Source organism: Myotis yumanensis, unplaced genomic scaffold (assembly GCF_028538775.1).
Source record: "Myotis yumanensis isolate MYYU_CA2020_CCGP unplaced genomic scaffold, mMyoYum1.0.hap1 SCAF_1, whole genome shotgun sequence".
Lineage (NCBI taxonomy): Eukaryota > Metazoa > Chordata > Mammalia > Chiroptera > Vespertilionidae > Myotis > Myotis yumanensis.
This window is the reverse complement of record NW_027223752.1, coordinates 109,973,203-109,987,482: the sequence shown is the minus strand read 5'-3', so window position 1 is coordinate 109,987,482 and position 14,280 is coordinate 109,973,203. Positions and strand designations below refer to the sequence as shown.

The 14,280-nt window shown below is 37.0% G+C and overlaps 1 protein-coding gene across 11 annotated transcripts in view; it reads right to left on the bottom strand.

Moving 5' to 3' along the window:
- Nucleotides 1-14,280, bottom strand: part of CREM (cAMP responsive element modulator) — a 103,804-nt gene that overhangs the window by 23,376 nt on the left and 66,148 nt on the right. For 2 of the 11 annotated variants that reach the window (XM_070429635.1, XM_070429489.1), the window contains one exon: nucleotides 3,226-3,414. The exons of 8 other annotated variants lie outside the window; for them this stretch is intronic. In XM_070429635.1, the coding sequence (XP_070285736.1) occupies nucleotides 3,226-3,414 (189 nt within the window). Of the gene's footprint in view, nucleotides 1-3,225; nucleotides 3,415-14,097; nucleotides 14,120-14,280 lie in introns of those variants that run through there. One more of the 11 variants, XM_070429617.1, reaches the window with a different exon arrangement.

The following is a 14,280-nucleotide window of genomic DNA, read 5'->3' as shown; positions in this document are numbered from 1 at the left end:
ATGGCGGGGATGAGTTCAACCCGGGACAGTACACAGTCAGATGGAAGCTGGCCCAGGATGCAATCCAAGGAACACCACTAACACTCAGGAGATGGGCAGAGGAAGGTTAGACCAATAAAGGAGACTGAAAGAGAGGCAGGAGAGACAGAAGGAAAAATGGTAAGAATGCAGTATCAGAGAAGTGAAGGAAGCAGAGGTCAACAGTGTTAAATACTGCATAGGGACCAATCAAGATAAGACCTGAGATCTCAAAAATAAATTGCAGTGACCTTTCAATGGGATAGAGAGTAAGACAAAATTCCCACTGACCTGTTGTTTCACACAGAACTAGAACTCTTGGCCGTCATTATTATTATTTTTTAAATATATTTTTATTGATTTCAGAGAGGAAGGGAGAAAGAGCGAGAGAGAGAGAGAAACATCAATGAAGAGAGAGAATCATTGATTGGCTGCCTCCTGCAAGCCACTTACTGGTCATCGAACCCACAACTTGGGTATGTGCCCTTGAGCAGAATCGAACCCAGGACCCCTAAGTCCACAGGCTGATGCTCTATCCACTGTGCCAAACCGGCTAGGGTGACCATCATTATTTTTAAAAAGAAGGAAAGGAAAGGAAAAGAAGAGGCAAGACAAGGAGAAAAAGACAACAAGAAGAATAGAGATGGGAAGGGAAGAAACAAAACATTTGTATCTGATATAAATATTCACATAGTATCACAGATAGATTAAAAATAATCAGCATATTATTAAAGTAATTAAAGTTTCAAAAGTTAAAAGGCAAGATACTTTTTAAAAAAATCAATAATATTTTTCTACACCAGCAACAACTGGAACATATAATAGAAAGGTATCATTCAAAATAGCAACAAAAACCTGGACATGTTAGTAGCATTGTGACTATAGTGAATAATATTGCAGTGTATATTTCAAAGTTACTAAAAAGTAGATATTAAAAGTTCTCATCACAAGAAAAACAAATTTCTAGTAGGGATAGGTGTTAATTAGACCTTCTGTGATGATCCTTTATTGTGACTTATACAAATGTCAAATCATTATGTTGTACACCTAAAACTAATATCATGTGATATGTCAATTATACCTCAATAAAAAAAGAAAGGCTTAAGTTCTCACCAAATTAATCTATAAATGAAATAAATGAAATACATCTTATCATTGGTTTTATATTATTATTATTATTTAGAAACTCAAACGTATTCCAAATGCATATCAAAAAATAATGGTTTACAAAAGCTCGATCAGCACTTTAAAAAGACAAAAAAGAGGAACTTGTTTTGTGAGATAATAAACCAGCATGATACTGGCATATACAAAAAGAGACCAACACTGCAAAATAGAGAGTTCTGAAACAGATCCAAGTATACAGGAGAACCTATTGTATAATTAAGATTGCCCCATAAATTAATGGGAAAAGGATAAACCATCAGTAGGGAAAAAGTGGCTCCATGTGTAGAGAAAAAATAAAAATAGATCCCTGCCTAATACTACAGAGGTGAACCTCAGGTGAATTAAGGACCTAAATGTGAAAGGTAAAACTATGAAGCTAATAAAACTTAAGTAGAAAAATATATTGGTGACTTATGGAAGAAAAAAACGTTCTTAAATAAATCCCAAAAGGACAAAACTTGTGTATTATCTATGCAAAATAAAAAACAATTAAAAAAAAACTCTCATTGTTGAAGTATCAAGTTTGTGGTGGTGTTTTTATACTTAAACTATACTTGGAATTTTGAATTTTGATCTTTTCCAGGACCAATGATGTTAGGTTCAATCCTTTCTCCCGATGCTGGGCAGGTGCAGTGAGTCCCAGCTCCCAGTTAGCCAGGTGATCACAGGGTCTACAGTGCTCACTGTGTGACATGATTGTGCCCAACTGTGTCTAAAGTGCCCAACTGAGCACATTTAAGGTAGGCTCAGCTAAGCTATGATGTTCAGTAGGTTAGGTGTATTAAATGCATTTTCAACTTACTATATTTTCAATTTACGATGGGCATTTCAGGATGTAATCCCACCATAAGCCAAGGAGCATCTGTAATGGGTGGCTTTAATATACATTTAAAGAAAACATTAGAGAAATGGTTCTCAACCTGTGGGTCGCGACCCCTTTGGCGGTCGAACAACCCTTTCACAGGGGTCGCCTAAGACCATCCTGCATATCAGATATTTACATTGCGATTCATAACAGTAGCAACATTACAGTTATGAAGTAGCAACGAAAATAATTTTATGGTTGGGTCACAACATGAGGAACTGTATTTAAAGGGCCAGAAGGTTGAGAACCACTGCATTAGAGTATTGAGTAAGTACTATAAATTTTTTTATACACCATAAATGCTACCCCTTCAGTTCTTCATACATTTTTATTACAGTCCACATTAACTTCCAAAATACCTAGGAGTAAAACTAATTAATAAGAGAGATATCAATTATAATCTGCCCCCCCCCCCCCAACAACTTGGAAGATTTTCAAACTAAAGGAACTAATAATACTCCTCTTAAAATTAGTGCTTTGTAAGTCCTCAGCAAATGGTAGAATAGAATTAAATTTAAAATGCAGAATTTTGAAAGTTGTAATAAACACATAGTTATTATAAGCACAACTGAATGAAATTAAAATAATGTATAACTCAAATTTAATTGAAATCTTGGGTTCCCCTAAAATACTTAGGGCTACAATACAACTGCTTTATTTCACTACTATGAGCTTCCATAAGAGGTAGATCAGGTACCTCAGAATTCAACTATACTAAGAACAGTGTAAAGAAAAAAATCAGCAATTGTTTTGAAATGAGGTATCTACAAGACTTAAGTATAACAGCTTGGGAAAGGCCCAAATTCAGTGCATCATAGACTGGATACTCAAATCTTTATAGACTAGGTAATAAACTTATATTAGGTACATTTATAACCCTCAAATAAAATATATTTAATTAAAGAATTCACTCAGACATTCAACTCCCTTTTTTATCATGCTACTTTGATTTTGACTTTCCTTTAGAGCCAGTAAAACCTGCTAAAAACAAAATTCATATAATTTATTTAACTCGTTTAATATACTAAAATATTTCTTCTTCAAGCCATTAAGCACCCCCCCACCCCCAATCCCATCTACCTCCTGTATAGTTCAGAAAACTATAAAATCACCACTAAATGGTGTGGTATAGTAATCCACAGGTATTCTAAAGGTATCAGATTAATAAAATATACCTTGAACAACAACCTGGCTGCCTGGGACAAAGAACTGCTGTGTGCCATCAGCTGACTGTGCTGCATATTGTACAATTGCAGCACCTGGTGGAGGAGCTCCTGAATTTGTCATTGTTAATGCCTGTAGTCCCTGAACACCATCAGATCCTGGGTTAGAAATCTGGATTGTTCCACCTTGGGCTATAGCAACTTAACAGAAAAAGAAAAGAAATATTAGAGAATTTCAAGCTTAATTTTTAATCATCTCATATAGGAAGAATATATTCTGGATCTATGTGTTTATTACCAATGTTCTCAATTTACCCTTATTTCTCAACTAGTAGCCCGGTGCACGAAATTCGTGCACATTAAAAGGGAATTAATTGCCCTAACCGGTTTGGCTCACTGGATAGAGCATCGGCCTGTGAACGCAAGGGTCCCAGGTTCAATTCCGGTCAAGGGCATGTACCTTGGTTTTGGGCACATCCCCAGTGGGGAGTGTGGAGAAGGCAGCTGATCGATGTTTCTCTCTCATCGATGTTTCTAACTCTCTATCCCTCTCCCTTCCTCTCTGTAAAAAATTAATAAAATATATTTTTTTAAAAAGGGAATTAATTAGCAGAGATATTTTAACATTGCTATTTGCCCTTTCTCTATAACAGAAGTGTGAGAGATGAAAGGAAATTAGTAAAATGTATATGGAAATCATATATAAGTTTATTAATAAATAAACAGTAACAAAAGGATATAAAAACAACAGAGGCATGATATAAAAATGACAAAAACATAATATGAAAACAACAAAAACATGATATGAAAACAACAAAAACATGATATAAAAACAACAGTGATGCAAACAATGACTGATAAAGTGATTAAACTTATTCTAATATCTCCCTGTACACCACATTAAGAGTGAAAACACTTTCAGAGTGCTTGACTAATTTCCCTTGTGATGAAGTACTTAGAACTTTAACTGTAACATCACATGCTCTTCAAACTCGAGAGAAAGCAACATATAACTGATCATGTGCAAAGACAGGTTCAGGTAGGAACATGCCTACTCTGTCTAGAGTTTGTCCTTGTGATTTATTAACAGTCATCACAAATGCTGGCATCATGGGAAACCGTCGTCGAATCAATTTAAATGGGAGGCCAGTGTCAGATGGGGACAAATTAATTCTTGGAATCAGAACAGCTTCTCCCTCTGCAGATCCTGTTGATACTTCAGCTTTGATAATGTTAGGTCGTAATCTTTTGATAATAAATCTGGTACCATTACAAAGACCCCATTTACTATTGAGATTTCTCAATAGCATGATGATTGCACCCACTTTCAATTTTAATTTATGACAGGGCATTCCCGAAGGAGTAATACTATTCAGAAATTCGATGGGGAAATTTTCCTTTGTTTCTTTGTTATGGGGTGGGGCCACAACATTAGTAACAAGAAAGAGAATTAAAACTTTATTGTGGGGAGCCGCTACAGTGTTTTGGACAGGTTCAAGCCTTGGACTGAGGAGAGGGCACAGTCCTCTCATTGCTATGTGCAAGTCCCAGCTTGGAGGGCAGGGCCCTCTCAGCACAATTATAGCCAACAGCTGTAGTTGTAAGCTTGAACCTATGGTTGGAACACGTGGCCCCACGTGCCTGAGTGATGTGGGCTTGATAGAGTTCAGGTGCATGTAGTTGAGTAGGATTGAAACCCAGAAGAATGTTTGTAAACATCTTGGTCACGCCCTTACTTTGCCTGGTAGCATCTGCTATAAAATAAAGGCATGGCTGTGGGCATGGTCGCTGTCTCTCAGAGAAGCAGCGTCCCACCGAGACCCGGCTTTCATTCTCTTGTCTATCTTTTCTAAGCCTTTCAGCCGCCCCCACTCAGGTTCACCCCGTGCTGGCGCGGCACACTTTAGAAAGATCTGCCTCCATGCACCCAGGGCCGGTTCCTGCCTCAAACTCCGCCCTTACAGGAAACAGCTCTGGGAAACAGCTTGGGGGAGGGCACAGCCGTTACCAAGACAACCCCTGTAGGACTGACTTCCTTCCGCTCAGTCGCGGCTGTTTGTCTGTATGTGATGAACACCACCCGTGGTTTTTATATAAGTATATGTTGAATTGATAAGGAGATCCTCTTTCACAGGACAATATTCTTTTTAAAAAATATATATTTTTATTTATTTCAGAGAGGAAGGGAGAGGGAGAGACATAGTAATATCAATGATGAGAGTAACTGATTGATCGGTTGCCTCCTGCATATCCCCTACTGGGGATCGAGCCCGCAACCTGGGCTTGTGCCCTTGGCCAGAATCAAACCCAGGACCCTTCAGTCCGAGGGCTGATGCTCAATCCATTGAGCCAAACCAGCTAGGGCAGTGATGGCGAACCTATGACACAGGTACTCATTTTTTTGGTTGATTTTTCTGTTAAATGGCATTTAAATATATAAAATACATATCAAAAATATAAATCTTTGTTTTACTATTGTTGCAAATATCAAAAAATTTCTATGTGACACGGCACCAGAGTTAAGATAGGGTTTTTCAAAATGCTGACACGCCAAGCTCAAAAGGTTCGCCATCACTGAGCTAGGGCCACAGGACAATATTCTGAAAAGGCTCCTAAGTATTTGAAAATAACTTATATTCAGAACTGATTGAAATATATAGAGCTCATGGAGCCTTCCTCTTCCCTGGCACCCATCCAACTAAATTAATTAAAAAGAGAGCAGATACATATAGGGAGAAAGTCCAGCTTCAAGAGAGAGAGAGAGATAGAAACATCGATGAGAGAAAATCATTCATCAGCTGCCCCCTGAACTGGGGATCGAGCCCACAACCTGGGCATGTGCCCTGACCAGGAATTGAATTGTGACCTCCTTGTTCATAGGTCGACCCTCAACCACTGAGCCACACTGGCCAGGCCCTTTCAGATATTTTTAGGTATAAACAGCATTCTTTTAAGAAATGGTCAGTGACCCTGGTCAGGTCGAAACGGCCCCGGTGTGGTAGGGACGACCCCGGTGAGGTTGAAACAGCCCCAGTGTGGTAGGGACAACCCCGGTGAGGTTGAAACGGCCCCCGTGAGGTAGGGACGACCCCAGTCAGGTTGAAACGGCCCCAGTGTGGTAGGGACAACCCCGGTGAGGTTGAAACGGCCCCCGTGAGGTAGGGACGACCCCAGTCAGGTCGAAACGGCCCCCGTGTGGTAGGGACAACCCCGGTCAGGTTGAAACGGCCCCGGTGTGGTAGGGACAACCCCGGTCAGGTTAAAACGGCCCCGGTGTGGTAGGGACGACCCCGGTGAGTTTGAAACGGCCCCCGTGAGGTAGGGACGACCCCGGTGAGGTTGAAACGGCCCCCGTGAGGTAGGGACGGCCCCGGTGAGGTTGAAACGGCCCTGGTGAGGCTCAGACGGCCCTGGTGAGGTTGGGCCTACTCCAGTGAGGTTGGGACAAATAAAGGGGACCAGTATGGACTGATGAACAGAGGTAGATACAGAAGCAGAGCAACATTGAACAGAATGTTAAACTACAGTGGGAAGCCTGGGGAGGGTTGGGGGGGGGGGGCGGATTAAGAGACCAACTGAAGGACTTATATGCATGCATATAAGATTAACCAATGGACACAAGACACGGGGCGAGGGGGGGCGGGGGGCAGGGGCCGGGGGAATGTCAAGGGGGGGAAAAAAGGAGACATATGTAATACTCTTTGTAATACTTTAAGAAATAAAAATTATTAAAAAAAAAAAAAAAAAAGAAATGGTCAGTGAAATTCCATTGAGCATCATAAATACAATGAATTTGTACCTTCATTCAACTAACTACTTTTCTAATTTATCATCAGAAGAAAATAGCTTTTCACGGAACATATATATATATTTTTTAAAGCTCAAGTCTACAAAACTGTAGCCTTTACCATTTTGACTGTATCAGGAGAATCCTGAAATATAAAATGTTAAGTTGGAAAGGACCTTAAAAGATACTGTATTGAAACAATTTGTGCTACAATATTAACCTCTACACCAAGTGTCTTAAATAACTAACTCAGCTAATAGCAACAACTATGAGGATTTCCTCTAAATACTGAGCCTTGCCAGTCATGTTTAAAAATTAACATAATTAACTGAAAGTTTCAAAGGAATAACTAATCAAGCGAAATGTTTTTAAATGTCACTTAATAGACAAATCTAAGTATCTGAGAGTTAGGTATACTTGAACATAAAGATTATGACTCTACGTTTTAAACACTAGAGATTAGGTGGAATCAATAGCTATCTTTTTAAAAAATTTATTTTTTAAATTTATTTCAGAGAGGAATGAAGAGGGAGGGAGACAGAAATATCAATGATGAGAGAGAATCATTGATCAGCTGCCTCCTGCATGCTCCCAACTGGGGATGGAGCCTGGAACACAGGCATGTGCCCCACCGGGAACTGAACCATGACGCTCAACTACGAGCCACACAGACAGGCCTATCTTTTTTTTTTTTTTTTTTAATCACATAAACTAGCTAACTAGATTTTACAATGAAGAAAAAATAGCACATCATCAGAATAAGACAATACCAATAAATCAATGTAAATACCTTACAGGAATGTTACAGTAGCATCTAAACCATACTCTGAACATTTCCAAGTCATTCCCTAATATTTTAACAGTATCTAAGCAAAGGATCACTTAAGTGATGAGTGATCTTATAAACCTGTCAGAACTATTGGAAAGAGTAACAACAACAAATCTTTAATTCGTTGACATAAGGTTCTAGGGCCTTACACAAAGAGATGGGTTACCATTTTTTTAAAGAGTTCAACATAGATATATCCTCCGTGTTTTAGTTCACTGACAGGCCACTATTAGAACAGGGTTAGCAGAAATGGAAGAATCAGTATTAAATGTCAACATTGCTGAAGCTGAGACATTCTGCTGTAACATCACTTATCGGGTTCATCCAGAGAATTATATTCTGTCCACATTTTAAAAACAAGATTTATCAAGACTTTCCAAAGATTTCAAGGGTCTCAAGATTCACCCCTTGCAATAAAAGGGTTTGTGAGAGATTTAACCATATCTACCTTCTTAAAAGAGAAGTACAGTATGAAAAAGAGATAATGTTTCCTGAACCTTCATGGCGGGACATGAATAAATTTTATGTTATCATACATTTGAGTGTGTATTTTCAGCTGATAATTAGTTTGATGTCATAGAAATAGTGCTTTGAGAAAGAACACCCATAGTAATGTAACTGCACTGTATATGAAGCACAAGGCCTAGTGTTAACCTAAATTTTAAAAGCCGAAATGAGACAAGCATTTATTTGAGGTCAAGGAATTGTAATTTGGGGAGCAGTTTTAGGCAGAAACTCAAATAGTGCCCTGATTACAGGGTGAAAGCAAGAGGGTTTTATGAGAAAAAGGAAAGGAATAATTATATGAAAAGAAAAAAAATTCATATTAGTACTGATAAGCTGAGTTACTATTGGCTACACACAATGGCTTGCTGATTCTATCTTCAGATAGAAAGTCCACAGTCATTACTCCTTATGATCAGACTGTCCTGCTGACTTTACGACTGTTTGTAAAACAGTGGTTTGGCCCAGTCAGTCCAAAATTTCAAGAAACACAAGGAGCAAGACAGTTCCTTTAGAATGGCTGCTTTGGCTCCATTTTAAAGTGGTCTCATTCCTGTCATTTTTCACACTAGCATATAGCAGGCACCCAAAATAATAAATGGATGCCTCATTTCCTCAAGACAGACTGTATTACAAACAATTTAAGCCACTTATGGATCTAGAAGAGTAAAATTAAGTATGGTTTCAAATTCTGATAATAGAACTTAATTTTTAATGTCAATTATTAGTTTTTGGACTAGTAAAAATCTGAGGTGACAGTAGTTACTTCCAAGGATAAGAACCACAAAATAGGTAGATAACAAAGACCCTTGCTTTCTTTTTTTTCATACTTGTTTATTTTTTTAAGCCCCCCCGCCCCCGCCATTTTCTATCAATATTTCCCCATAGTTCCAACGAAAACTTATTGCTTTCACGCTGTGAACGCTGGTACATCAAGAATTTCTTACTCTCATCATTTTATTTTTGGGTTAAGTCATTATAGAATTAGATGTGAAAAGCAAAAGCTAACAGACACACAAGCTGGCTCTAAGGACACCACATTTCTTCTGATAAGTCTCGTACTTTTGCCTTCTATTTTTCTATAACAAAGGTACTCTTAACTATGGCATTATCAAATGACAGAGGACCTTCCCATTTCAAATGTTACCTCTCATTTGACAATAAACAAGATTTCCCAAAGCTTCAGGAAACTGGAAATAGGCTTTGCTTGTACATATGTGTATTCAAAAGATTTTAGAAAATGTTTTAGGTTACAAAATATTCAAGAATAGTATAATATGTTTTCAGTAAACACTCATTGAGATAAATAATAGGAAAAACTAAGATGAAATGAACTGAATGAATTCAGTCTGATCTTTTGTTTAGCTCATTTAAACAAACCTTAAAGAAATTTTCTAGCAAGAATTTTGTACCACCTATTTCCCCTGCCCACTCATCTCAAATTAATTTGTTCAAGCCTGTTAGTATGTTATCTATCTGCTCATAGTAGTGGTGGGTAGAAGTTAAGCTCTGCTGTTCTAGTTGCTCTGGGAGATACCTACCTTCCCCCACCCCAAATCTTAGGTGAGCTATACCACATAATTAAGTGGGGCACTCTATATGCACCAGTTGAATGTTGGACATACTGATCTTTCATTAAGAATGAAACTGTCGAGGTAAAGTGTAATTCATTAATTTACTAAGTTATTTTTCTACTACATTAGTTCTAGTGGTTACACAAATGTTTTTATATATAGCCTTATACAGGCATGGTATTAGTTTCAAATCAGTATTAACCCAAGTATGATTTCCTCATCTCCAATTTACCATTTATCACAGTTACCAAGATGCTATCATATCAACTAATCCAGGCAATAAATTATTTTAAAATTCCTATTATACAAAACCATATTTTTAAAATCTGCTATTTCTACTATTCAATGCCACTGAGGACTTCTCCCCTAAAACTATTAATATCGTTGTACGAAATATATTACTTATAGCATGAAAATTCAAGAATTTTGATGTTAAAAAAGTTTAATTAAAAGATATTTTAAAGCCTTGTAAAATCAATAAAAGACAAAAAGAAAGATAAATAAGGGTAGAAAACAAGAAAAAAAGTTAATGAACAAATGAGGAAAGAGAATTTATTTAAAATTTCATCTGACTGCCCTAACTGGTTTAGCTCAGTGGATAGAGCATTGGCCTGTGGGCTGAAGGGTTCAGGGTTCAATTCCAGCCAAGGGCACATGCCCAGGTTGCAGGCTTGATCCCCAATAGGGGGTGTGCAGAAGACAGCCAATTAATGATTCTCTCTCAACACTGATGTTTCTCTCCCTCTCTCTCCCTCTCTGAAATCAATAAAAATATATTAATTTTAAAGAAAGAAAATCAAAAGAAGATAAATTAAAAAAAATAAAATTTCATCTGACCTCTTTTTACTTGATGCTAACATATTTTTAATCATAAACCTGTATGAATGAGTTAATTCAAATACATAAATATGTAAATGTTTAATTATATTTTAAAACCATCTTTATTCCAAATTACAATTAAATTTTCATTTAATTAACTTTAAATAGAACAACAGACTTTTTTTCCAGTGAATTCTAAGCTTTAAATTCAAAATGTGAGTACAAAACAGACTGTGTAAGTACTCCTACCTTAAAAGCAGAAGAAACACTAAAACAGCCTCAAGCTAAAACAAGAATAGCAACACCAAGGTTAAAAAAAAACAGATTTACATTAAGTAGATACCTTCTATGTTTGCTCTGACAATTACCTTGGGAGAATGTAAGCAGTCACTACTTACAGTAAATAAATGCAACTGCATATACTTTAGAATATGTAAGCCTATCATGTGCAAGTTCTTATTATGAAGAATTGGAATTGTGTTTACTCATATGAATCGCCTAAGAATTCTGAATTCTTTAGCAGTCCACACAGTTCATTTATATCTTTTTCATAATGATGGATTTTGGATTGACCCACTTACCTTTAGTGTATAAGAATTCCAGTAAAATGAGTTAATAGAAACTCATTCTAACAAAGTCCCTAGTAAAATAAAGTAGAAGCAAGCAGAGACAAGGGACATTTGGAAAAATAATATTTGAAGTCTTGGGTGATAGTTCTTATTTGTTAAGAGGTCAGGCTGGGTATAGTAGAATGAGGGATAAAAAACAACTGTCTTTAGAGAAAATTTAATGAAGTACACTTCAAACACTTTAATCTCTATAGTTGCTTTAACTATGCATTTGTGAATTCTCATTTAATTCATGTCTTACACAGGAAGTAAATTCTTTGCTAATTCTAAACCCCTGAACCACCATCTTTAAAAATATTCTCCTGAGACAAAATAGATTTTCTTTGACCAGAATGATTTAATTGGCATACAACAAACCTATAGCCAAGATCTGTATGTTCAGTAAAGATATTGAAGTGTAGCTCATTTTCTTGGTATTACAATAATGAATCCTTGCCCATTTTAAGTTATTTTTCTTACCCCCAGTGTTCAAAAGTTAAGACTATTCTAACTTTCACTTCTTAGTTTTTGTTATTAAAAATCAAGTTGAAGTAATAAGGCCAGCTTCTATCAAATATTTAACATTCAACTATTTAAAATGTAACAACTTAGCCCTGGCTGGTATTGCTCGATGGTTAGATCATAGCCCCACACATCAAAGGGTCTCGGGTTCAATTCTAGGTCAAGGACATGTACTTCGGTTGCAGGTTCAATCCCCAGCTCGGTCAGGGCACCCGTGGGAGGCAACCAATGAATGTGTCTCTCTCACATCAAAGTTCTCTCTCCCTCTCTGTATCTCTCTTACTCCCTCTCCCTCCCACTCTTCCATTCTCTCTAAAAATCAATGGAAAAAATATCCTCAGATGAGGATTAACAAAAAATAAAATAAAAATAAACATAAAAATGTAACAAGTTGCGTATGGGGAAACCTGAATACACTTACTTTTTAAAAAAATATTTTTATTGATTTGAGAGAGAAAGGGAGAGGGAGAGACAGAAATATCGTTGAGAGAGAAACATTAATCGCCTGTCTCTCGCTACTGGGGATCAAGCCTGCAACCTTGGCATGTGCCCTGACTGGGAACCAAACCAGCGACCTCTTGGTTCATGGGTCAAAGCTCAACCACTGAGCAACACTGGCCGGGCAATACTTATTTTTATTTCTTCAATTTTGACACACAAAGTTATTTACTTCTTTTTGTTTTTAACTTTAATTTTATATAATACCAAATTAAAAATACTATTAACATAATAATCTTTGAAAAAAGAAGCAAAGTTTTGGGAAAAGTCATCCATGGATAAAGGTTAAAGAAAAAATTAATTTTTATAATAAAAGGTTATAAAAGGGTTTCAAAAACAGGTACATGAAAATACATAGAAAAATCTCCAGAAATTCTAGTAAAATGAACTTCACTAATCTAAAACCAGATTGTTTCTATTTCTAGATATTTAGGAACAACATTAAAGCATTAATATCTATTAAGTTATTCCTAGTAAGAAATACAATGAAAGAAAACAGATCTTGTGCATGTGTAAATATAAATTATCCACCAATTAAAATAAATGTCTTATAAAAAGTTGAAATGTTAATATTCACTCTTCAAATGAAAGAATTATCAACAGAAATAAGTGTTACTAAATGTTTACACAATTCATTTTTAACATAGGCAATACCATTTTTTGTGAATCAATAAATGCCAATTTTTACATGGGACAACACACATAGAACCAGCACAAACTTTTCATTAAAATAATTGCCAGGACCAATACTGTATGTGTCCAAATTAAGAAACCTAAATAAGCCTCAAACAGATTGTCAAACTGCAGCGGGAAGGCCGTGGAGGGTTGGGGGGCAGGAGGGAGCGGGGTAAGAGATCAACCGAAGGACTTGTATGCATGCATATAAGCATAACCAATGGACATAAGACACTGGGGGGTAGGGGAGGCCAGGGGATTGTCAAGGGCAGGTAAAAAAAAAAAGGACACATATGTAATACCCTTTGTAATACTTTAAGCAATAAAAATTTAAAAAAAGAAACCTAAATAAGAGATAGTCCAGGACCTCTAATGTGGCAAATAGATAAATGCCTAACTTCTAAACACTGGACTTTCAATTTTTCAACCAGAGCTCCTGACTGCACCCCTGCTTGCCCCCAACTCACAGCGGTGTTTAAAGCTGAGCCCTCTTCTCCAAACTGCACTAAGAGCACAAGAAGTAAAGGCTTCAGGGAATGTGAATGAGACATCGCCACAGCTAGCTTACATTTCTCTGTGACATGTCAAAAGTAGCATATTTCTTTTCCCTACTTTTACCTGTTATCTCCTTGTGTCCTCATGCTAACTCCAGAGTTTGCCAATTTACTATTATTCCCACTTCAAAGACTAAAAACCTGAGATGGGAAAAACAAAGCTTGCTTTGATACAGTTGGCAAATGACAGGAACAGGATGCCTTCACATCATCTCTAGCTTCAACATTCTCTCAACCCAATGTTTTCATGATTTCAAAATTATAGCTAATAATCTAAGCAAATTAACCCACTGCTCATCCCTGTCCATATCACCTTGTAAAGAGATCACTGCTTTTATCAATTCCTAAGCGGCATTAGGATATGCCAGATGATGTTCAAAATTATATGTTCAAGATGGCATCTTAGATAATTCCTCAAATTTTAAGATGTCCCCTGAGCATTATTTAATCAGTAATTTCCAACCTTTTCCCTGTTATAACACAAATAGAAAATGATAATATGTGTATAGCTAACCAGTCAGGAGGTCCCAGGAGGTCCATGCAAGCCCTGCGCAGCCACTCTGGGGATGGTGGGCACTGTATGCTGCACAATGCCAAGGCACACACCTGGCAAACTCTGATTTTCAGTTCTAAAACTCCCACCATATGTCACACAAAGGCATATAAATCTGAGAAGTAATAAAGAGAAATGACAGTG